Source organism: Mesoplodon densirostris, chromosome 1 (genome assembly GCF_025265405.1).
Source record: "Mesoplodon densirostris isolate mMesDen1 chromosome 1, mMesDen1 primary haplotype, whole genome shotgun sequence".
NCBI lineage: Eukaryota > Metazoa > Chordata > Mammalia > Artiodactyla > Ziphiidae > Mesoplodon > Mesoplodon densirostris.
This window is the reverse complement of record NC_082661.1, coordinates 176632153-176658819: the sequence shown is the minus strand read 5'-3', so window position 1 is coordinate 176658819 and position 26667 is coordinate 176632153. Positions and strand designations below refer to the sequence as shown.

At 40.7% G+C, this 26667-nt stretch overlaps 1 protein-coding gene across 1 annotated transcript; it reads left to right on the top strand.

Annotated features, from left to right (window-relative positions):
* Positions 1-600: 600 nt before the first annotated feature.
* OIT3 (oncoprotein induced transcript 3) lies at positions 601-25486 on the top strand. Its single transcript, XM_060097411.1, has 9 exons — positions 601-661; positions 4458-4832; positions 5627-5734; positions 10730-10852; positions 14501-14623; positions 16663-16823; positions 18441-18856; positions 23781-23880; positions 25313-25486. The coding sequence occupies exons 1-9, from the start codon at positions 601-603 to the stop codon at positions 25484-25486; spliced, it is 1641 nt and encodes a 546-aa protein (XP_059953394.1).
* The last annotated feature ends 1181 nt before the right edge of the window (positions 25487-26667 follow it).

Sequence of the window (26667 nt, the reverse complement as noted above, 5' to 3'; positions counted from 1 at the left end):
AAAACAGACTTGGACGCTTGCTTCAAGAGAATATTGTCCTCATTCCACACCTGTCCTTACCACTCTTTTGTGTGCTATTGTAAACTCCTTGGCCACCTGACCAAGACATTTTCTAAAGATCACTTCCAAAAATTAGGCTTTATCCCATTCTCATGTAATCTGCAATGCTATGGCTGCAATATCATGAAATCAGTTCCTTGAAGTCACAAAACAAGATTTTGACGTGAGGGGATGTCCCTCTTTTAGAGTTCCCTTCTGGATAAGATACTGGAGGCCTCATTGCAGGGAAGTCTTGAGAGAAAAACAATAGGAGGATGAGGGATTGTGAGAGTTTTTCTTTTTTTTTCCCCTAAAGAAAAATATCAATAAAATAACTCTGTTGACAGTGTAAAGCAGTGCTTCTATCTGGGGTCAAGGCTAGAGCAATGGACACCTTATCCCACTCATCCTCTTCCTCTGATAAAGCCCCAACCAGTACTGAAAAGTCTTCTTCACAAGAGCCTAGAGGCCTTTTAAAAAAGTGTTTGAAAAAGAAGCGGACAAAGGAAGACTGAAATTAAGAGGATTTTCCAGTCTGTCTCTGGTGGCTGGTCCAAAAGGATGCTTCAGTTCCTGCTCTTCACCTGCCTCTTCATCACGGTAACACTTGGGTCACCAATGGGTAAGTCTTGTGTCAAGTACTTGGCACGATGTACTTTTTGTTGGAGGAATTTGCTGTTATGTACAGGTTATGAAGAGTAAGATTCCAGTATCTTAAATACTGGTTCTAGAATAGGAGAAGGAAAGTCATTGAAAACCTGTGGAGATATATTTTCAGAGAATTTCATTTCATGTTCCATTTAGCCTTTTGCCTGGGCATCCAAAATTTCCATGGATCTGCCAAATCCAAACAACTTTCCATGAGCTAAATATTTCTTGGAGTATGTGTAAAAGGAATCCTAACTTCTTTATATTCTAGGCACTTGTATAGTCCCAACTTTAAGAGGGAAAAAAATTTTTTTTTTAGAGCAGAGGTTAGAGTTTTTTCTTTCATTAATACAAGGGACTGAGTGTGCCCCTAAAGGCACAGATCTGGATAAATCAGACTTCTTAGTCTTGACATCTGAAAATACGAATTTTTGCAGAGACTGAGTGAATCTTAAACTGTCTCCCCCCTTGGTACCTCCAGACTTGGTACAAAACTGGCCAACAAAGCAAAGTTTTAATTCCAGTTAGTAACAAATTTCTCTCTCCTTTTCCCATTAGAATTTAAGTTCTAACTAGAAGAGAGAGTGAAATGGCGAGAACCATCCTTCTTGGCACCTCTGAGAATCTCAGTGTTTAAGTGCCCCTATTTCTTCAGGGTAACTAAGGCCTTGCTCTAGTACCTTTAAGAATAAACATTAAAAATAGGCTTGAGACCCTAAGGAGACATGTAAAACTAAATGTCATGTGGTATCCTGGATGGAATGCCAGAATAGACAAAAACAGGCAAAAACTAAAGAAATCTAAACTATGGACTTGAGTTAATAATAATGTATCAACACTGGTTCATTAATTGTGGCAAAGATACCACACTAGTGTACGATTGTTTCATAATAGGGGAAACTGGGTGCCAGAAAATGGGAACTTTTTGTACAATCTCCTCAATTATTCTCTAAATCTAAAACTGGTCTAAAAAAGTCTTAAAGATAGGTTTGAGCTAAGTTTAATCACCCTGTATCTGCTACCAGTAAGTAACCAAGAGTCTCTTGAGTCAAAGTGATCCTGCCCTCAACTTCCTCCCCGCTTTCTCCCCACTCTCTTCCCTGGCTTACTCCTCCCTCTAGTACCTCCTGTACCCTCCCATCAGACACCTTCTCCCTTCCCAGATCTTTTTTATTTTATTAATTTTTTTCCAGCCCTCCTAGGACGTTTGACTCAACGCCATAAGCAAGATAAAGGGAGAACTTTGGGGGCTAGGGACTGGGTGGGGGTGCAGTTGTCTGAGAGGAGAGGGTAAGTGAGAAAAGTAGAAGAGGGGAGGGGGTAAGGCGGGAAGCTAAGCGGGAGAGGGAAGGAAGGAGAGGAGGGGCTTCCGGCCCGAGAGCGCGGGGGCAGAATCTGGCGACCGGGGGACTATCCGAGGGGCGGTGCCCAGGGTGCGGACCTGGAGGCTCAGGGAGTCCTGGGTGCCGGGACGAAAGGGCGGGGTTGCTGACATTTGCTCTCTGCTTTGGGCCACGGCGAGGTGCTGGCCCTGGAGGCGCACGGACGTCCGGGCTGACGAGCGAACGTCCTGAAATCAAGGCTGACCGGCTGTCTGCCAGCTGGGGCCCCAAGCTCTCTCATTTGAGCGGTGTATTATGTGTGCGTGTGTATATATACGTCAGCAATTCAGGACGCAACATGCAGAATACCGAATTCAGGCTCCACATTGAGAGACTGAAAAAAGGAATTAACGCCAGTGGCCAGATTATTAAAGGATTAAATTACTCCCTTTAAAGGGGGTGAGTGGAATGGGTTTATTTAATGTTAGGAAATATTGCATGGGTAAATTTTAAAATATGTGTTTAGTTTACAGAAGATAGTAAATTTCTCCTCTTTGTGCCATGTATCACCTACAACAAGAGAGGAAGTAAACTTTCAACAGATAGAACAAGAAATGATAGTTAAATTTAAGGAAAAACTTTATAAATCATGAAATAGTTATTGAGGGAGGTTTAGGAATTTCTGTAAAAGCTATTAAAAGTTGAGTACTTAACCATTTCTTATAAAATTAGAGCCAAGGAGTTGAACCAAATATTTCTATGAATTTATAAACACCTGTGAAATTGCCCTGAAAATCTGTCTTCATAAGAGAACCACAGCTGGGAGGGCAGATAAGGGAATTTTTCCCTTTTCAGAGGGTAGAGAGTCTGTATGAGGACATTTCTTCCTCTCAAGGGACATCAAACCATGGTCTAGGGCACAGTCGGGAAACCACAGGGGCATTATAAGGAGAGGGTTGCTCCTGGCACGTGTAACTCTGCATAAGTGTTACTTCCAGAATATGCAATATACTACTTATTTCTTGTCCCAAACGGTTATTATACTCTCAATGGGGCCCTTAACACTAGGCCGCACCCTCCTCTACATGTGACTGAAGTTTTGAGAGTAAACTTGAATTTGAAATGTAGACTGGGAAAACCCAAAATATTTTCTAGACAACTTAGATTTTATGATCATGGCCTATCCACACTTAATTATTGTACAGTATTTGCTGAAGCTGAATTTCCTGCCCACAAAGTATATCAGCCTTAATATGAATTCCCTGCCTACAATGTCTATTAAGTCAGCCTCACATGCATTAAGAAGGATAGTACTTTGGCTAGGACTCCCTTCTAGAATTTCTTGATTTTATAGATTCTTTGTAAGAACAATTTGCCTGTGTTAATTCAATGTTTTCCTGAAATTGAGAGAAGCAGTGAACTGGGGATATTGGTGTATTCAGTCATTAAAATGTTTTTGATGAGATATTTGTCCATGTTATTTATGCACTAGAAATGCATGCTTGAAATGTTGCTATATTCTAGACAGTGATGCCCTGACTAATTGTGAAGACACAAAGTTCATGGTGTTTTCAATAGGTGATGGAACATGTACCAACATTCACATGGAGAATATCTTTGGTAATTACTTGACATTATACTGTGTATTTCAAAGCAGTTGACATATGCCAGAGGCCTATTCCTTCTAAGGTGGAATGAGCTTTACACATTCATTATCAAGCCAAACTGCCCGCTAATGCAAAATTCCATCCAAAATCTTGCTTACAAATGACGATCCAACTACTTTTTGAAAATTTCCAAAGATGAAGATTACCACTCTATGATACAGCCTCTCCATTACTAGGTCGCTGAACTGAAATGCACTTCCCCGTAACAATTTGTTCTTGTCATTGTAACAGAAAGCTAATTCCTCTTTCACAAGCCGTTCCAGATTTTTGAAGACTGATGCATATTCTTCAGGGTTTGGTTTTTTTCCCTCCAAACAGTAGTTCTCAGCTTCTTCCCCAGTAAATAATTGTTAGGCTCCCTTCTAAATCTGGTCACCTTCCTCTGGACATCAAGTTTGTCCATTACTTTCATAAAATATAGCCTCCAGGTGTGAAGACAGTACTGAAAACATAGTCTGACCAGTGCAGGTTTCAGTGAGACTATAACCTCCCTTGGTCTGAACAACTATCCTATCAGATGATTACTCTGGATAAAAGGTTTAGTTCAATGCAAACACAAAACCTTAAATAGATTTGAAATAATTTTTCAAATGTAAAAGGCATTTATGAAATATGTTTATGTCAACTTGAGGAATCTTAAACAGCTACTTTTGGGGACTTTAGATTATTTCTTTCTTGAACTAAAAAGCCAAAATGTAAGACCAAGAAGATGGACTCAGTCTATTGCCACTGTGATCTGAAACATCACAAGGTGCCTCTGAGGTGTCCTTTTCATTCCCAGCCCTAGATCCTTGTTCTGCTTACATCAGTCTGAATGAGCCGTGGAGGAACACTGACCACCAATTTGATGAATCTCAAGGTTCCCCTCTGTGTGACAACAATGTGGATGGGGAGTGGTACCGCTTCACAGGCATGGCAGGGGATGCCATGCCCACCTTCTGCATACCAGAAAACCACTGCGGAACCCATGCACCTGTCTGGCTCAATGGCAGCCACCCTCTAGAAGGTGATGGCATTGTGCAACGCCAGGCCTGTGCAAGCTTCAGTGGGAACTGCTGCCTCTGGAACACCACGGTGGAGGTCAAGGCTTGCCCTGGAGGCTACTATGTGTATCGTCTGGCCAAGCCCAGCGTCTGCTTTCACGTCTACTGTGGTCGTGAGTACCTTCCCTGGGCTCTTTTCCCTCCCCCACAAGGCCACATATGGCATCAAAGAGAAAAACGGCATAGGAAATTTGGTTATGGTAGTATCTCAGAGCCTGAAGAACATTGATTTAGGGCCACGGATACCTCCAGATCATGATTTCTGAGGTCTGTTCTTAGATTTCTGAAAAATTCCTGAAGAATAGAAAGGGAAAGGAGCTATGACTTTGATCAGTTTTACTTTGTCTTCCACTCCATTCAAACAGAACAGTAGAAAGCGAAATGTTGATTTACGTTATTTAGTGTGGATTTCCAGCCTTTTTGAGCATGGAGGACCCCTTCTTAATATATATTTCAGACATCCATATGGTAGCATTGTGCTTAGTGCCCATTGATTTTTTTTAATGATGTATAATGGAAAGAAGCCACTTGAGATCAGTAATACTTTTAAATGAATTTTCATGTTATTAATCCCATAAAAATCTGTATAACATTTAAAATATATACTGCATAGAAGAGTAGGACATAATGCTTATTTAATCTACAGCTCATGTTTGGTGAGGTTTTAGATTTGCAGAAACTCCATGGTCACCCAAGGATCTGAAGTTGGGACTCATTGATCTCAATGACAGAACATGTCCCTAGGCAGCATCTCTTGCCATTGGGTTATATAAACCCTGATCAATGAGAATTCTCTTGATGTTGGCTAGGAATTCATACCCCATGATTGAACTCATGAGGCTTTCTCATGGATGAGAGTGTCCTCTGGTCCTCGCCCTTCATGAAATGTCCTCTTTATCCTCCATAGATTTTTATGACATCTGTGATGAGGACTGCCACGGCAGCTGCCTGGATACCAGTGGGTGCACGTGCTCTCCAGGAACCGTGCTAGGCCCCGACAGACAGACCTGCTTTGGTAAGAAACCCATCTTGCGGTAGAAACAGGCTATTAGGAGTAAAGGACAAATCAAAAACTCTTCCTGACTCAGAGTGCCATCATTTTTCCAGTTTGTGTCTCTGAAAACTCAGAATGGGGTTTGTCTTTTTAGTTCATAAGTAAAGCTTCAAGCCAAATTTATATCATGTGTCGGGACAGTCTGGTATTGCGTTGTCCAATACGCTAGCCACTAGCCATGTGTGGCTAGGTGGCTTGTGTGACTGAAAAACTGAATTGTAATTTTACTTAATTTTAATTTAAAAGCTAATATTTGATTCAGTCATTGGAAAACTAAAAATGTGTGGGACAACTGGAGTGAACTGTAAATTTTATGACTCTAAAATACAGCTCAAGTATTTCTGATGAAAATTTATCATTCAAATTGAGACATACACACCAGATTTTGAAGATTAGTTCAAAAAAAGAATAAAAGATATCAATAATTTTAATATTGATTATATATTGAAATATTTTAGACATATGAAATCTATTTTTTAAATTTATTTTATTTATTTATCTTTTGGCTTTTGGTATTATCTTTTGGCTGCACTGGGTCTTAGTTGCGGCCCGTGGGATCTTCCTTGAGGCACATGGGATCTTCAGTTGTGGCATGCGGAATCTTTCGTTGAGGCGCGTGGGCTTCTCTCTGGTTGTGGTGTGCAGATTTTTCTCTCTCTAGTTGTGGTGCACAGGCTCCAGAGTGTGTGGGCTCTGTAGTTTGTGGCACAAGGGCTCTCTCGTTGAGGGACGTGGGCTCAGTAGTTGTGGTGCGCCGGCTTAGTTGCCCCACAGTGTGTGGGATCTTAGTTCCCCACCCAGGGATTGAACCTGCGTCCCCTGCACTGGAAGGCAGATTCTTTACCACTGGACAACCAGGGAAGTCCCTGAAATATATTATTAAGATTAATTTTACCAATGTCTTTTAATAAATTTTTTAATGTGACTACTAGGAAATTTTACATTACATGTGCGTCTTGCTTTGTATTCCTGTTGGGTAGCTTTGGTCTAGAATTATCTAAAGACATACTCCTATAGCTTCACTAATATAATTTTGGTTTGTCTGAGTAGCAAGAAAGGGGAGTCAGATTATTTGTAGGAAATCCAGAGTTGTCCAATTGTATACATGTTTTGTTGTCTACAGCAGGGAGAAAAATAGAGTTAAAAAACCCAGGACTGAAGATCATCTATTTTCTGTTTAGTGTTATGAAGCTTTTTGTATTCAGACTCAAATAGAGTTAAAACAAGTCTAGAGAGAAAGGGGAGGACTACCCCACAGCTGCCTCCTCCAGAAGAAGAGTAACAAGATCAGGATGGGATAGGGCATCAGGATGAAAGGGATATCAAAGGGTTCTTATTTTAGAAAAGCTTTTGTTCCTCAGTCTCTTTAATGAACCCCACTGGCCATCCCATGGAGCATGGTTAGGCGCTCCCATAACAGTTGTTAGGGCTCTTGCCTGGTTGATTTTGACTATGTGATTTAATGTAAACAGGTTCAGGGTGTGGGGGATGATGGTTCCTACAATTCTCCCCAATCCCTCGCACTACACACACACACACACACACACACACACACACACGCACACACACATGCGTGTCTGTTGGAAAATATTTGGCTTCCTCTTAAGGCAGGAGTTGTTCATTCATTTCTTCTTTTGTTTTAATATAACTTTTGAATAGGTAATGTATTTAAATGACTCCCAAGTTAAACAGCATGAAGGTATACAGTGAAATATCTAGCTCTCTGTCCCCCATTTGCTCCATTTCCCTCTCCTCCAACTCCATCCCAAGTAAACTCTTTTTTTTTTTTTAATATTTATTTTATTTCTTTATTTTTTTGGCTGTGTCGGGTCTTAGCTGCAGCACGCAGGATCTTTCGTTTTGGAACACAGGCTTCTCTCTAGTTGTGGCACATGCACTCCCGGGCGCATGGGCTCTGTAGTTGTGGTGGCCCGCAGGCTCTCTCACTGAGGCGCGTGAGCTCAGTAGTTTTGGCACGCAGGCTTAGTTGCCCCACGGCATGTGGGATCTTAGTTCCCTGACCAGGGATTGAACCCACGTCCCCTGCATTGGAAGGTAGATTCTTTACCACTGGACCACCAGGGAAGTCCCCCAAGTAAACTCTTACATTATTTACTTATGTATGCTTCCAGGGTTTCTTCAGGCAGATATAAAAATAAAAATATACATATTTATTTATTTGTTGCCATTTTTTAAACCAAAGTTTGCATATTATACACACCATACACATCTCTTGCTTAACAATTTATCTTGGACATCTCTGCCTATCGGGACATAGGGGAAAGCCCTCAGTTCCTGCCTGGGGTCTGTCTGTTGGTTTCAGGGAGGTCATGAACTTCCTGAAATTAGAGGCAAAGTTTTGTGTTTATGTGCATGTGTCAATGTTACTTTAGTTTTTTAAAAAATATATAACAATTTTAATTATTTATTATAAATTATTTTTTTCAGGCAGAGAGAAGAGTATAGGAAAATAATATAACAGACACTCATGTACCCAGATTTATAGCTAAATTTTTCTTCCTTTTTTAATTAAAAAAATTTTTTTAATTAATTTATTTATTTTTGGCTGCATTGGGTCTTCATTGCTGCATGTGGGCTTTCTCTAGTTGTGGCGAGCGGGGGCTACTCTTCGTTGCGGTGCATGGGCTTCTCATTGCAGTGGCTTCTCTTGTTGTGAAGCACGGGCTCTAGGTGCGTGGGCTTCAGTAGCTGTGGCTCGCAGGCTCAGTAGTTGTGGCTTGTGGGCTCTAGAGCACAGGCTCAGTAGTTGTAGTGCATGACTTAGTTTCTCCGCGGCATGTGGTACCTTCCCGGACCAGGGCTCGAATCCGTGTCCCCTGCATTGGCAGGCGGATTCTTAACCACTTCTCCACCAGGGAAGTCCCTCTTCCTTTTTTTAAAATAAAATTTTACAGATACAAATAAAGCCATCTCACTCCATCTCTTCTACCTCTCTCACCCTCCAGGGGTAATCACAGTTTTGAAGTTAGTGTGTGTCCTTCTGGTCCCTGTTTTTATGCTTTTATTATTTATGTAATAAATAACAATAATAATATAACATAACAATAACAATATATAGCATTGTTTTGTGTGTTCTTAAAATTAACATAAAAATGATACCTTACCTCACTTGTGAGATTTTCTTTAGAGTATACCCATAAAAGTGGAATTGCTGGGGCATAGAGTTTCTAAGGCTGTAAGTGACAATAAGCTCCCAGATAACAACGGCTTCAATAAGTAGAAGCGTATTTCTCTCTCACATAAAATTATCAGTCTCGAGGTAAGCAATCCAGGCTTTCGACGGAGGGTGAACCCAAGCACCAGTGTGGCCACTCCCAGGAGGGCTGCTAGCACCTCTAGCCATCCACTGTCCAGGCAGTAGGGGTCCTGATGAAGGGTCTAATCTTAGCAACTATATTTTTCATTTCTACGAGTTCTGTATGTTTGTTTTGTTTCAATTCTGCCTTGTCTTCCTACACAATTTTATTTTGGTTACTGGCCTTTCTTTTATCTGTTTAATAATTTTTTAAATCCTTGTATTATGGATTTTTCTGGATTATTCTTTTTTCTCCAGTTCAAAGCCTCCCATTTGTTATCTTGTCAGCTTTCTCATAGTGGATCATCTCCTCCTGCATAGTGTTTTTTTTTTTTTTTTTGGGGTACACGGACCTCTCACCACTGTGGCCTCTCCCGTTGCGGAGCACGGACTCCGGACGCACAGGCTCAGCGGCCATGGCCCACGGGCCCAGCTGCTCCATGGCATGTGGGATCCTCCCGGACCAGGGCACAAACCTGTGTCCTCCGCATTGGCAGGCAGACTCTCAACCACTGCGCCACCAGCGAAGCCCCTGCATAATGTTTTATGATAAACCACATTCTGTTGTAATTGTTTTTCTGTGGTACTCCACTCTTATTATCTGGTTTGAGGAGGGTTTTTTTTTACTACAGAGAGTTTTTTGATTGCTTGTGTCACAGAAGCTTCAACAGTCCAGGCCAGGCCAAATTTTACATCAGTTTCTCAGTTTCAAGATCCCCACGCAATGTGGGAATTATGAGTTCATACATCAACTGTGGCAGGGCCCAACTTGGGGTTTATGAAGGCTTTTCTCTTTCCTAGAGCCTCAGGCAGAGAGCTCCTTACTGCTTTCCTGGGCCTCGGAGCAGAGTCCTTCTCCTCCCCCTTTCATTGTGGGGATACGTTTTCCAGGGTCCTAGACTTGAGCAGGGTTTCAGTTCCAGCTCATCTCCTCTCGTGGGCCCAAGGCCATGCTTCCTGTCACCTTGTGGGTGTTTAAACCCCAGTCCCTGGTTTATATCCTGTATCCAAGCCATGACAAATTCAGCTCCTCAAGCTCCCCTGTTTTTGTTTGTAGAAGTTGACATTTGTTGCCAACTGTACATTTTTTTTTATAGCAAAAGTCCATGTCCTTCATCAGATTCTTAAAAATGTTAGCAATCATTGCTTAAGTACAATGTGGGAATATTCCAATATTTAAAATAGATTTTGAGGGCAGTTGTTCATGTTATAAAGAAGACTGCTTCGCAAAAAAATTTTATCCAACATATCCTCTGCAATGCAAATTCCTTTAATGCATTTAAAACACAGTTTGACTTATGTTTTATTTATTTAGCAAATCTTCAGGAATTGGAGAAAGTGAGACTCTCCAATATGAACAAGCAGGTGAACCCAAGTAACAAAGGGGACTTCATTTCCCCAACAGTTTTGCCCTGAGGAGGGAACTGGCAAGCAACCAACTAACTGCCTTCTGCTCCAGCAGAGGGCAGAGGGACAAATAACTTAGTGGGGAGACCAGATTAATAAAACTGATTATATTGGAGTTGGTTTGTGGAAAGTCTATGGACAGGATCTGAAAAGGTGTGGAGTTTCTGCTAAGGGGCTTGGGAAAAGACTGCCTGGCTCAGCAGTATGTAAATGGTGTGGTCTCTCTTCTACAGATGAAAATGAATGTGAACAAAACAATGGTGGCTGCAGTGAGATCTGTGTAAACCTCAAAAATTCATATCGCTGTGAGTGTGGGGTTGGCCGTGTGCTAAGAAGTGATGGCAAGACATGTGAAGGTGAGATGGGCAAGAAGGGATTCACATCAAGAGCCCCCAGTAAGCCATTGGCTTATTCTTTGATGTTCATAAAACTGGCCAACGTCAGAAGAGAGTAACAATCTGGCTGTGTAAAGAAACCACAAATCATCATCACTGAGCATCATTGCAGGATGCTCGTGTTGCAGACAGAATGCAGTGTTGATCTTGTCTCCAAGCTTTAGCAGGAGGGAGCTGTTGCATTTTGCAAGAGGCAGAGACCTGCATTTTAATTTGAGGTATAAAAATAGGGTATTCCGTGTTTCTCAAACTTTAATGTGCCCACGAATCACCTGGGACCTTGTTAAAATACAGGTTCTGATTCAGTATGTCTGGGGTCAGGTGAAGATACTGCATTTTAAAATAACTTCTAGGTGACACCTGTGCTGCACATCCAGGGAGCACATCTGGCGTAGCAAGATAATGGAGGTAGGTAGCATAACAAATGGTTTGCAGGAGTGTTTCTCAAACTTCCCTGCTGAGAATCACCTGGGTGCCTTTAAAGCTGGCCTTTCCCAGGCCTCTCTCCTGGAAACTCTGGTTCAGTGGGGCGGGAGGGGCCTTACAGTTTGTGTTTTTACCAAGTTTCTAGGTGAGTCTTACCATCTTGGAAGTTTGGGAAACTGGCTCACATGAAGCCATTTTTTTTTACTCATATGCTTTGAATTTATTAGAGATTAATACATTTTTAGAGATAAGTAAACTTATCTTTTTTTTTTTTTTTGTGGTACACGGGCCTCTCACTGTTGTGGCCTCTCCCGTTGCAGAGCACAGGCTCCGGACGCGCAGGCTCAGTGGCCATGGCTCATGGGCCTAGCCGCTCCATGGCATGTGGGATCTTCCCGGCCCGGGGCACGAACCCGTGTCCCCTGCATCGGCAGGCGGACTCTCAACCACTGTGCCACCAGGGAAGCCCTAAACTTATCTATTTTTGATAGTAGAAATGCTGTATACATTTTATATAATTAAGTACTAAAAAGAATTTGTATGTCAAATAATTGAAATGGAAATTGTCTACTATTATGACATGAAGCTTAGATAATGTCCCTTCTCTAAGGCCCTTGCAAATTGTCCCAAATAAAATTTCATCACTTCCACTTTAATAAGTCTGGATCTCATGATATTGGGAGTTGAGAGACCAAAAAAGAAAAAAATTCTGCAGATTATATGAAGAGATAAATGGCTTAATTATCATTATTTACAGAGGACATATGATTTGTCCCAGAGGGTAATTGAATTTGTGGCATAACAGATTATAATACTGCTTACAATTTCACTTTATTCTAGCTATATTCAAAATAATAAAATACTACCCCAAAAGGAAAAATTATGGCTAGTGCTCACAATTCATTTCATGCAACAAAATTTGTATTATTAACTCAGGGACCATTAACCAGGATATCAAACTACTGTCCCTTGTAAAAAGACTAAATGTACTTTAAATTTTATTGAATAAGAGTGATGTCCTGAATCCTCCTTAAATCTTATTTTATGCAATAATCTTTACATATTTAAATATTAATGAAATGTTCCATGAGGAACATTTATAATTACTCATGAGTATTTTATTGGAAATATTAAGTTAATTCTCATATAATTTTAAAACCTAATAATCATAACTGAAAAGTATTTTAGCAGAAGATAAAATTTGAATATGAATTACACTTTAGGATTAAGATTCATATTTGAAATCCTGCTTTTTTTGTTTTGTTTTGTTTTTTTGTTTATTTGTTTTTATGGAAACCCTTACATTTTATTGATAGTCCAAACATATTTGTTTCTTTAGCTAGTCTGTTAGATTAGCATATCTTCTTTTTTAAAATAAAAAGCTCTTTTTAATTTTTAAGTAACTTTTATTGTTTTGTTTTATTATGAAAGAGTTACGTTCATAGAAGAAAATACAAAGGAGTAAAAGAACGGTAACTAAAATGACCACAATCCCACTTGCAGATATAGCCATTCTAAACACTTTGGTATGTCCTTGGAAGAGACTTAAAGTGCTTCAAACCAAATAAGAATTTCAATTTATTTTGTGCTTTGCAATTTTAGACCTGGAAATATCCTGAGTGAACATTTAATCCAACCCTTTCATTTTACATATATTGAAATTGAGGCCCAGGGAAATTAACTGACTTAAGGAAGACCATTTTTAAGAAAAAAATTTCCTATTAATGTTGACTTTAACATTTTATAGCAAATTTTATGCTTTCTTCTACACCATTATATATCATTTTCAGCTATTTCAAAAACCCATAGGAATACTCTTATCCTTTTTAGCTGTACAGATTTATAAACAGGTGATAGCCTAATCTCTCCTAAGTTTTGCAAAGATTAATTCATTGCAAATTTATTCTCTCTCCCTGTTTCACAAAAATTGATTCATCTCAAGTTAATTTACTGAGGACTAATATTTTTATTATTAATGAACTGAGACTTATAGCTATAACTGGAAATTGGCTCATATCTTTCCTTAAACATCTTAAATGATTTGAAAGCATTCCCTTTTTTTTTTTTTTTTGGCCATTCCATGTGGCATGTAGGATCTTATTTCCCCAACTAGGGATCGAACCCAGGCCCTTGACAGTGAGAGTGTAGAGTCCTAACAACTGGACCACCAGGGGATTCCTGAACGCATTCCCTTTTATTATCTTACCCCTAAAACAGGGACCAGCAAACTTTTTCTTCATAAACACAATAGTAGATATTTAAGGCTTTGCGGACCATATGGAATCTGTTGAAACTACTCAACTCTGCCCTTGTAATGAGAAGGCACCCATCCATAGACAATAGGGAAATAAATGGGTATGACTGTGTGCCAATAAAACTTTATTTACAACAACATGTAGCAGGCCAGAGTTTGATGACCCATGATCTAGAAGATCATATCCAGAGCCCACAAAGGTCATTATTTTTCCTCGCTAACTATGACATTATGTGGTAGTTTCTTCATTTTTCAACTGAATATTTTTCCTTTTTGCACATTTGATTGAGTATGCTTTTTGAAAATGTGAAAGTTTTAAAAAGAAAACTTTAAAAATCTACCTCATAAGAGGAATGTCACAAAGAGCTCAGCTGAGTGGAATCTTTCAGTGTGTTGTCCAGGTTTCATTTTTATAATGTGCTGTCAGCCCAAGAAACATATCTCCAGCGCTATTATTCTTAGAGATTTGAGGAGATTACCAACCACTGGTAATAGCTCTGACTAACTCTGATCCATTTAGCTGCTCTAGGTGAATTTATATTCTGTCAGTCCCTTTTACATCAATAATACTCTATAAAATTTCAAACTGGGTGGACTAAATGTTACAGAAATTAAGAAATGACTTTCGGGTCTTCCTCCCCCAAATTGTAGTCTAACCATGAGAATAACAGACAAAGCCGGATTGAAGGGCATTCTACAAAATGACCAGCTTAAATGGTTAGAGCTATGTGTGTTATAAGATTGCTCTTTGTAGCTTTAACATTTAATAAACTTCTTTGTGGACGTCATGTCTCAGTGACTGAGTTGGGCCCCAGTGATACTGTGATAAGTCAAGTACAACACCTGATGCAAAGTACCAGTCCAAGAACCAGAATTCTTGGGGAAGAGGGCTACAATATCATTCCTTTTTCTTTTGGTTTTTATTGCAGACATCGAAGGATGCCACAATAACAATGGCGGCTGCAGCCATTCTTGCCTTATGTCTGAGAAGGGCTATCAGTGTGAATGTCCCCGGGGCTTGGTGCTGTCTGAGGATAACCACACTTGTCAAGGTAGTACATGCTCAACCTCTGCTCTTAATTCCTCCCTCTTAATCTCCCTGCCTTCCTCAACCGAGTGTGTCAAGATTCTCATCTTTTAGAACACTACCTCTTTTAGCAGCGTGTGTACACTCTGGAATCATTCAAAAATTGTGGTAAAAAAATATAACATAAAATTTACCATCTAAACCAATTTTAAGTGTATAGTTCAGCAGTGTTATATATATTCACATTTTTGTGCAACGAATCTTCAGAACTTTTTCATCTTGCGAAACTGAAACTCTATACCCATTAAAACAAGGACCCCTCATTCCTTCCTCCCTCCAGCCCCTGGCAACCACCATTCTACTTTCAGTTTCCATGAAGGCAACTACTTTAGGTACCTCATATAAGTGGACTCCTACAGTATTTGTCTTTTTGTGGTTGACTTAATTTCACTTAGCAAATTGTCCACAAGGTTCATCCATGTTGCATCATATGACAGGATTCCTTCCCTTTTTAAAGCTATTCCACTGCATGGGTATACCACATTTTGTTTATCCATTCATCCATTGATGAACATTTGGATTGCTTGTCAATAACGCTGCTATGAACACGGGTGTGCAAATATCTCTTTGGGGTCCTGCTTTCAATTCTTTTGGACCTATACCCAAAACAGGATTGCTAGATCATACAGTTTCCTTTGCTTTTTACTTTTGATTTTTTTCTCTAATTTCTATTATTAGTTGTATAACTAATACTTAATTTAGATGGAGTTCCTCTCTTTTCTAACAGATAATTGGCTTATGAAAAGTTGAAAGCCCTAGGGAACTGATTCTTCCCCCTACACATACGATCTGATCATCAACAATCCTCTGAGAACTATTTTCTGGAAATCTAGTTATTTATGTCCAGAAAATTAATTCACTCATCCAGCAAGTATTTAATGAGCACCTATATGTGACTTCTTTTTTTTTTTTTTTTTTTTTCTTTTTGCGGTATGCGGGCCTCTCACTGCTGTGGCCTCTCCCGCCGCGGAGCACAGGCTCCGGACGCGCAGGCCCAGCGGCCATGGCTCACGGGCCCAGCCGCTCCACGGCACACGGGATCCTCCCAGACCGGGGCACGAACCCGCATCCCCTGCATCGGCAGGCGGACTCTCAACCACTGCGCCACCAGGGAGGCCCTATATGTGACTTCTGTATACTAAGCCATTGCTGTGATACGCCCTCACGTACCGATATTGCCCTCACATATTGTCTGACAGTACCCTTTGTACTCCTTTTAGAGTATTTGTACAGTCTAGAGGAGTGAACGCTAAGGAAGAGCAATATTTTTATATTAAATTAAAGTGAATTTTATAGTTTATGGTTTATTGAGCAATGCAAGGACAATTTAGAACTCTTCCCCAAGGGCGCTAACGCTGTTTTTGTTTTTTTTTTTTTTTGGTACGCGGGCCTCTCCCGTTGCGGAGCACGGGCTCCGGAAGCGCAGGCTCAGCAGCCATGGCTCACAGGCCCAGCCACTCCATGGCACATGGGATCCTCCCAGACCGGGGCACGAACCCTTGTCCCCTGCATCGGCAGGCGGACTCTCAACCACTGCGCCACCAGGGAAGCCCTGACGCTGTTTTTATTACCTCTGTTTTATGGGGCAGTAATTAATGGGAAAGTCAAAGCAGTAGCATTATGTAATTTAAGCCTATATCAAAGCAGTGCTTTTTCTGTATTGCAAATAAATTGTGTTTGTGCTAAAAGTTCATCCTTTAGGTGTTTCAGTGCATGGAGTTATGCTAGACACACTTTGAAATAAATGTTTGTTGGAATGAAATTTTGATACAGTATTTTCTCATTTGGGAAACAATATAGTATTTGAGGAGCATTATTTGACCACAACCTTGGGAGTTAGGAGTCCAGGTTTTATTCACCAATTTGTTTTGAGCCTCAGAGATTTCCTTGAGGATAGAACCAAAAGCTCAAGGTGTGGGAGGGAGAAGTTATTTCTCCTAGAATCCTCCTTCCCTTCTCCCAGTTCCCCTTTTCCGGTTCTAACAGCAGTTTCTGTCCCCGCAGTCCCCGTGTTCTGCAAGTCGAACACCATTGAAGTGAGCATCCCCAGGGACCTGGTCGGTGGTCTGGAGCTCTTCCTAACCAACACCTCCTGCCGAGGCGTGTCCAATGGCACCCACGTCAACATCCTCTTCTCCCTCAAGACATGTGGCACAGTGGTCGATGTACGTTCTTCCTGAAGGACCCTTGGGGAATGACCAAATCCATTTATTTGGGAAGTTGTTGACAGAGGTGTGCAGTGTGGCTTGTGTCATAGATGAAATATTTCCACATAAAAGAATGGAGCTCAAAAAATCATATACCATTCATTTAACAAATGTGTTATTGAGCATCTGCTGTGCTGTGGTCCTGACGCTGGGAGGACAGTGGCTTAAAAAGAATTCTGCTCTTTCTGTTCTCAAATAGTACCATCTCTCCAATATGTGCAGACATTTTTCTGAGTGCATTAGCACCAGTACCCGGAGGCTGGCTATGTCTCCTCTGACCAATTATTATACTTGAAGATAGTGACTGATATAGATGATGGTTCATTTATGAGGTAGCAAATGAGTTCAGGGATTGAACCAGTTAGAGGTAAAAGGTTTGTACTTTCCTGTAAGAATCTGTGCACAGCCTTGTGCTGGGAGCCTTGTGCTGGGAGGGATATGTGAAATAAGATTCCTGACTTTTAGGAACATACACAGTAGTATTGAGATGAAAACATACACAAATTATAAATAAGAGACTGTGATACAGTTGACGGGTAGTATAGGAGTCCAGAAAGGGACAAACAACAGAACAGTCAAGACAAGTGGGACTTGAATTGGGGTGGAAGCATGTGTGTGGTTTATACAGGCGGAGACGAAAGGAAAGGGCATTTCAGGTGGGAAACAAGTGAGCCAGTCTCAGACATGGGAATTCTTGAGGCTTATGCTGAGTGAATGGGCAACACAGCCTGACTGGGAAAGGAGACTGGAAAAGTAGATGGGGGGAGACTATGCTTCCAGACATCTGCTTTGTGTGCTGGGGTGAGACATTTGAGCTTTTTCCCATAGGAATGGGATTAAGCAGGCACTGTCATGATGAAATCAGAAGTGGGCAAGATGGATAGAAAAAAGAGGACCTGGACCCAGGAGATCAGTGTAGAGGCCCTTGCAACCAAATAAACAAATACTTATTTACTGAATCCAACTTAGAGAAAATCAGAGAGCTAATGAGATTTGGGGTGAGACATGGGGGAGATATATGAGGAGAAGGTCCCACTTTAGGCAAATTGTATTTGTTGTATCTGTGGATAATCAAATGGAAATGCCCTACAATGAGCCAGGGGTTCTGGCACACAGGAGAGCAGACAAGGCTGGAGATGAAGAACTGAAAAATCATCTGGGTAAATGCGACAGCTGAAGTCTGCATGGGGTTGGGCTCAGCACAAGGTCATGCTGCAGCACCATCACAGGATTCCAGAAAAAGAATAATGTACAGAAGCTGTTCTTTTCTAAAGTATCAGAGCTTTGAATTGGCTGATTCTGCATAGCTCAGGTTTTTATGACTAATACTCCAAAAGAATATGTGGGTTGACCATGAAGTGGTATGTAAAACTCTTTAACAGTCAAAATATCTTGCTAAAAGGAGGAGAAGCAATTTTTAAAAAAAAAGAAGCTTCAGGCTTCAGCAACCAAATCTCTCATGTGCTTTGATGTAAAAAGAAATTTGGAGAACGTTATGGTGGGCGGGGGGCGGGGGCTGAGGTGCTCTGTGGAAATAAACATAGACTCTCCTCTCCTGGCCCTGGCCTGGCTCAGGTGGTGAACGACAAAATCGTGGCTAGCAACCTTGTGACAGGTCTACCCAAGCAGACCCCAGGGAGCAGCGGCGACATCATCATCCGAACCAGCAAACTGCTGATCCCTGTGACGTGTGAGTTCCCGCGCCTGTACACCATTTCCGAAGGCTACGTTCCCAACCTTCGCAACACCCCGCTGGAAATCATGAGCCGCAGTCACGGAATCTTCCCTTTCACTCTGGAGATCTTCAAGGACCATGAGTTCGAAGAGCCTTACCGGGAAGCTCTGCCCACCCTCAAGCTGCGAGACTCCCTCTACTTTGGCATTGAGCCCCTGGTGCACGTGAATGGCTTAGAGAGTCTGGTGGAGAGCTGCTTTGCCACCCCTACGTCCAAGATCGACGAGATCCTGAAGTACTACCTCATCCGGGATGGGTAAGTAGGCTGCTTGGACGATGGATTAGCCCCAGTTCACATCCGACCTCTGGGTTCGAGAGCAAACTCAGTCATTTCCTAAAACCCCCGCAGCACTCTCGCCAGCTCTTAATTAGTTCAGAAACCGTTTGTGCACATTTTGGTGGTAAAAACTGGTGAAGGAGAGGGGAGTCCAAAATGACTCCAAGGGGTCTAGCTCATGTGACTGACTGGATGCCCTTAACCAAGATGAAAGGACACAGGTGGAAAAGCAGATTTGCTGTGAAAATATTGAATATGATAATTCCAAGTAATAATATTGTATTGTCAATACCTGCAGGATACTAAGGCAGAGAAGTTCAGTGGGCAGTTGGAAATGCAGGTCAGACCCAGGAACAAGGTGAAGACTAGAGACAAAGGACAGAGAATCGCCCCTGTTTATAGCCAAAACTATAGGATTAACCTGCCCAGAGAGATTGTAGAGCATGGGTGGCAAGTGGGGGCTGAGAAATGCAAGAGGGTTAGGAAGTGGGAGCAGCAAATGCGGTCCCCTCTTTTTTTTTTTTTTTTTTTTTTGCGGTACTCAGGCCTCTCACTGTTGTGGCCTCTCCCTGTTGTGGCCTCTCCCGTTGCGGAGCACAGGCTCCGGACGCGCAGGCCCAGCGGCCATGGCTCATGGACCCAGCCGCTCCGCGGCATGTGGGATCCTTCCGGACCGGGGCACGAACCCGTGTCCCCTGAATCGCCAGGCGGACTCTCAACCACTGCGCCACCAGGGAAGCCCCAGGCCCCTCTTTTAAGAAGTTCGGTAGTGAAGGAGAGAGAAGAAACACTTGGTCAGTTTTAGGAGAAGAAAGATCAGGTGAAGTTCGTTTCTGTTTGCTTGTTTTATACAAAGGAGATTTCCGTACTCCCTGAGGATGCTTGGATTGAGAACTTTGCTTGTCTCCGTGTATCATTGGAAGCCTGCAGTTACCACACCCACTGCTTACATTCCCAGGAAAATTACACTCACATCCCAAACTCATAGTAGTATCTCATCAGTTTCTTCCTCATCCTCAATGTCAGATGGGACACATCTCGGGCAGATCGGGACCTGCAGCTTAAGAAAAGGCAAATAGTCTAGTCAGAGCACCATAGGTGTGCCCCAGTTCATGCCCTTTGCTAATTGGCCTGATAGACTCTGAAATTTCTCCTTTGCTTTTAACTCCCCAGATCTCTCACCACAGGCAAGCTTCACCTGCTGCTATCGATCTTCTGCACAATGATTTTCAACCCTGATGCACATTAGGATCAACTGAGAAGCCTTTCTAAAAGTAGCAATACTCCAACCTGGTTCTCCACTCTTATTGCCTTAATTCCAGCTCTCATTATCTATCACTCGGACAGGTAAAACACTTTCTAACAGCCTCCTAAATCCAGCTCTCAAGTCTCAGCTCCACAGAGCCCTGGGTATCCAGCCAAAAGAAAAAATATATATATAGTCAGATCCCTGCTGAAAACATTTTGATGCCTCTTGATTTCCTTTGATTGGTAAATTTAACTGTTTATCAGCAGGAGTACTTCTAGTTTCAGATTCCTGTAGCCTCCTTAGCTTGTTTTCAGAATCTGGAAAATACATTGTTCTGAGCTGCTTTGGATGGCTAAGAGTAGGTCTCATAGGGGGCTGAAGCCCTTTAGATTTCTTGCCATCTTAAAGGGTTCTCCACAAAGTTTTAAAATGAAACGTAGAAGCATCAATTTTTATGTCTTTTTTTCAGTCACATAATTAGTGCTAAGTAGATTAGGGAATGGATTTACTTTTGGGGGAGAATGGATTTGGGTTCCTTTCAAATTTTTTTACAGCTTTATTGCAGTGCTATATGCATACAATAAATGTACATATTTAAAGTGTACAATTTGATAAGTTCTGATGTATACACCCTGGTGAAGCTATCACTACAATCAAGACAGTGAATATTTCTCTTACCCCAAGTTTTCTCCTGCCCCTCGTATTTACTTTTTGCAAACATAAATGTATAGTCTTAACTCATTTACTGGGAAAACATGTAACCTGCAGTCTCAATAAAGCTTGTTATTCAGACCCTCAGTTAGGACTGACTATATATTTTTATTTTAGACAGTTCTAAGGAGAAGCTGTGCTATTTAATTTTCCAGCCGTTAGCACACAAAAAAACAACAACAAAATGCTATGGAAGATATTAAAATTGTTAAAAAGCATAGAACTCAAAAACACTGCTGTGTGGGCCTGTTTCCACTGTTCACAGGAAAACAGTCCCATTTCCGGTGCAATATTGTATAGTACAATATTGGCTAGGACAATAATGGTGCATTTGAGATAATCCCTCAAGATAAAATCCAACTCTCAGCTTGGCTTGCTATTCCTCGCCCTCTGACCTCTACTTTCTCCAGTTTCTGCTCCTGCCAAAGGGAACCATGGACAATTCCCAAATTCTGTTGTTCCTTACACCCTCCTGACTCTGCACCTGCCTGAAATCTTCTTCCCTGTTTCTTCCTGTCTGATTCTTACTGGTCCTTCGAAACACATTGGGATTTCTTTCCTCCATGAAGCCTTCCCTGATTCCTTCTGACCTGAACTAGATATCTTCCTTCCTTCTTCCTCCTCAATGCCTTGCCTGCAGTAAAAGTCATTAAATATTTGTCTAATGAACTATTGAATGAGTATTTATCATAATATTAATCTGGGGCTAGTTCAGAGCCCTAAAATAAACATAATGAAGTTTACTTATATTTGTAAATTGTTTGATTATTCACTGTCCTCAGCTTAAATTTAATTCAGGCTGATATTTAACACATCTGATTCACTTCCCTCTAGTTTAGTTGGCATATGCTCTGAGAATGCAAAATAATTTAATGCAAACCTAAGCAAAGTAGAATTAGAAAGTTTATCTCCAGAAAAAGAAACATTGAATTCCAAAGTCAAATATTGGACAACTTTTGGGTAATCAGTTATTTTGGATTTTCCTATACCATTGTTACTTTCTTTTAGCACATGAACTTGGAGTTGATGAACTAACATTGTCTAATCACAGCAAACACCAAATCAAGAGCCAGAATTTGTCTTGGGTTCTATTCCGTAACGTGTTGCCCTGCAACAACTCTTTCTGCCACATCTTCTCTTTAAAAAAAAAAATAGTATTTTTACTACTCAGCCATAGAAAAGCATGAAATAATGCCATTTGCAGCAACATGGATGGACCTAGAGATTATCATACTAAGTGAAGTAAGTTAGACAGAGAAAGACACATCTCATATGATATCACTTATATGTGGAATCGGAAATATGATAGAAATGAACTTATTTACAAAACAAAAAGAGACTCACAGTCACAGAAAACAAACTTATGGTTACCGAAGGGGAAATGGGGGGAAAAGTTAGGGGTATGGGATTAACAGATACAAACTACTATATATAAAATAGATAAACTGCAAGGTCCTACTGTATAGCACAGGGAACTATATTCACTATCTTGTAATAACCTATAATGGAAAAGAATACGAAAAAGAATATATATGTATAACCAGAAACTAACACAACACTGTAAATCAACTATATTTCAATTTTTTAAAAATAGTATTTTTAGGTAAAGATAAATTGAAAATGCTGAGGCATTCACATGAAAAGTGTCATTTTAATGTCACGTTACTATTGTTATCATAGGTACTGGGCTTTAAGCTCCCTGATGTCACAGATCATATTGTTCATCTCTATCTCCTGTGCAGCCCCCAGCAGAGTGTGTCACACAGATTAGATATGCATTAGGTATTCATTACAGAACATAATCAGAAGATGGTATAAATTCATTTAACCTCAGGAAAATGAAAATGTGTACATAAATACAGGAAATAACAGAAACCACATTATATGTTTAGATCCTCTTCAGTTTAGGGGAATAAGGTAGTAGTGGTAATACAAGTCAAGATGTCTTATTTTTAAATAATTTTATTGGATTTTTCAACTGCCCTGAAACAGCAATTAGCAATGAACCAGAAAGTGCTCTGTAAGCATGAGGAGCAATTATCAACTTTTATAGGCTTTTATATCTGATCCCACTTTTTTACTGGCCTGGTAGACAGGAACTATTAAGTATCCATAAAAGGAAAACAGTCAGGAAAAAAGTTCCTTTTGAATTCAGAATGGAAAACATAATACATGTGTGAGCCCTGGCCTTTAGGAGAAATTGTTCATCAATACTAAACCTTCGCCTCAAAGTGGAGCATCACTAACCCCTCTTTACCCTCAACTAATCCTGAGGCGAGCCTAGGAGTTTCACTTTAAGTGGTAGACCTGAGATTAAAACCTCAAAGCCCTATCAAACTAAAATTTAGCATTAAATCTGGGAAAAGAGGAATTAAAACATTTTGGAGGTGAATGATTTTCCCCAATAGATCCAGTTATTCTTTAAGAAACTGACATCTTTATGCAGCTCTTTGTTGTACAAATCGGGGTTCGCTCACCTTTGGATCCCCTTCAGGGGTGGGTGTCCATAAATACAGTGAAATCTAGTTAAAGAAAAGCCTTCTCAAATCAATAATAAAGTACGTAAATGCAGAATTCCTGCAATATATTACAAATGAAAATACAGCCTTAAAAAGATACCTTGATTTCAAAAGATATCTCTGAAACAAATGTTGCTGCTGTTGCTAATACTTCAATGCAATGACTTAACAGGAGGTCCTTGTGCCCAGTTTGTGGGTACAGAGAATGAGAGATGGGACCGACAGCGTTAATGAGCAGGCCTGTGTCTGAAGATGCCTTCACAGGGAGGGGATTTCATTTTTCTTTCATTCTCAAAAATCTTGAGTGCAGCCCAGCCTCCTCCACCCAGTTTGCCTCTCCTTGGACCAAACACGTTGGACTGGATTGTTTTTCCACCTCTGTTTAAACAATCAAGTCTTACGTGCTATCCTGCCCTACTTCCAGCTGTGTTTCAGATGACTCAGTAAAGCAGTACACATCACGGGATCACCTCGCAAAGCACTTCCAGGTCCCTGTCTTCAAGTTTGTGGGCAAAGACCACAAGGTGAGCTGAACACCTTTACCTTGTAAAGGTACCTCTCCTCCCCAGCCTTCCTTCATGGTGTCCCAGTTTGTTCACATTCTACAAGCCCACAGTTAGGATCTGCATCACCTCTATGAAAAATACTATAAAACTGGCCATCTAGAAGGTTAACACCTCCATGAATGTCACAATTATCTGCCCCCAACCCAGTAAAATAACTGGGCTTGTTCAAAGAAAGTACTATGTGATTATAATATAAAATCCTCGTGAGCAGATGTGGTTGAAAAAGCCTGTGTAGTGGTCACGTGGCAAAGTATATGGAAAGAATATTTGCAGAAAAGACAAATAGTGAAATGTTCAGTGAAAATAGTACTTACATGCCAATTAAAATAATTATTATAAGACTATTTTATACATATGAAATTTATAAAAGTTATAAATCCCAACTTGCAAGGCTATAGGGACATGTATACAATGCCAGTATAAATTGGTATACTTTCTGGAAAGTGGTCTGACAATGTGTAATAACCATAAAATTATCATCGTCTAAAAATTTCAATTCTGACAGCTTCTCAAAAACAAAAAGTAAAACATGACTTGTTGAATGTGTTTATAGAGCACTGTTATGAGAGAGGTGTTGTTTAAACCAAACAAACAGTGTATCAATTAATGCAATATTAAGCAGTTAATGCAGAATGAAATATAGAAAAAGGAGATATGAAAAAGCTATTGTCATAAAAATGTACATGCAAATTGAATGTGATACAGTTTTTAAAAAACGTATATACATGAATAGAGGTTATAAGAAGCTATGTATACTCTGTAAGGTAGAAGGTTTTTGTTTTTTGTTTTAGTAGAGTTGTCAAAACACATAAACAAAAGGAAGTTTAAGAGACCAACAGTCTTTTCCATACTGCATTTAAGTGTATTTATGTCCTGTCCAGCTACATCATTGTCCTAGAACAATTGTTAACCATGATGACTAACCCTGATCTTCCTCCTCAGCTAGGCAGCATGCATGGGGAAGTTACTTATAGGAAGAAGCTTGGAGAAAGAACTTGTTATTTTACACAGAAGTGCGTGGGAGCCCATGTTATGCCCAGACCTTGATGTGAAGAACCAAGATGTTAACATTATTAGATGTCTTCACAGAGGTCTCTTGTGTCCCTGCACAAAGGCGGAAGTTATGGATGTAGGGTTTTAAATCACCCACATGACTCAGTGTGTTTGCCATGTTACTAAATGTGTGAATAGGGGCAAGTTCGTTAACCTCCTAAGTCTCAGTTTCCTCATCTGTAAAATGGGGATGAGAATATCTACCTCAAAGGGTGGTTGTTTAGATGAAATGAGATAATACATATGAAACGTGGTATTGTGTCTGGCTCCTAGTAAGCAGCCCCCAAGTGGCAGCTCTTTTCACTGTTTTTGTTCATTATCATTATGATCTTTCTAGGAAGTGTTCCTGCACTGCCGGGTCCTTGTCTGCGGGATGCTGGACGAGCGTTCCCGCTGTGCCCAGGGCTGCCACCGGCGAATGCGTCGTGAGGCAGTAGGAGGAGAGAATGACAGTGGTCCACAGAGCCACATACTGACAGGCGGCCCCATCAGCATCGACTGGGAGGGCTAGGATGACCCACCACCCGAGTCCTACTTCTGGCTGCCTATCTCTTTGGAATTCTCCCCTCGCCCTCTGAGAACACCAGCCGACACCCTAGAACACAGCGCTGCTTTAAACCTTATACTGTGGGTTTAGACAAACTCCCAGAACTGACTCACTCTGACTCTAGCCCACTGTGTCGGGAAAGATCACCTCACTGCTGACTAACCTGTCCCAGGTGGGGCTTCATCTTCCTAATGTGGAAAGCTGCGCTGTGCACCAAGAAAGCAGCTCACCCCATGCCCCCCATTTCTTTCCTGCAGTAAAACACCTAGTGTTGGATGCAGTAGCATGACTAAAATCAGAAGTTCGGTATAGTATTTCAAATTAGGAACTTAAAAAAATTAAATAGTTGCTTGAAATTATGACTTAAATACCCACTGACTCTTTAAATATGTAAACAATAATTATACCCTGAAATTTCCATTCAAAGACAGAGTAGTTATAGGGGATTTGGAAGTTTATCACTGTAAGTGTGTACTAAAAAAATACTATTTGGATTTTCTCCTGCACAATATTTTCCTCTGAGGTTTTTATGCTGTCTTAAATAAACTATTTTCAATTAATAAATGTTAATAAATTCACTAACTTAAATTTAAGTGGTTCAGTGACTGAACTGTAGACAGAATTAAAATGTGGTACCATGTGCCTTGTTATTTGGCATTCTATGCCCTCAGACTGATAAGACAATAGAAAAAGGTATAAAACTATACCGTACTCTATTTTGTAGGTGCTTAATAAATTTTATTGAGATAAATATCCTAAACCACAGAGATTAATGTTATCTGCAGTTAAATCTGCTTTCTTAACATGCCAATTCATTTTATGGCTTTACATAAGATCAGAAAACAGTTTTTCTTCTTCTTTTTTTTTTTTAGAAACAACTGCAACAAACACTTCGAATTGGAACCAGTGAAATTAATTAACAAAAGGAAGGGAAGGGAGAAAATGATGTAGATCAAAGATTGGTAAACTTTTTCTGTAAAGGGCCAAAGGGTAACTAGTTTAGGCTTCCTGGGCCATACAGGCCCTGTTACAACTACTCAACTCTGTTGTCCTAGCACAGGAACAGCCGTAAACAAATGTGAGCCTGGCTGCGTTCCAGTAAAACTTTACCAGAACAGGTGTTGGGCCTGATCTGGCCCATGGGC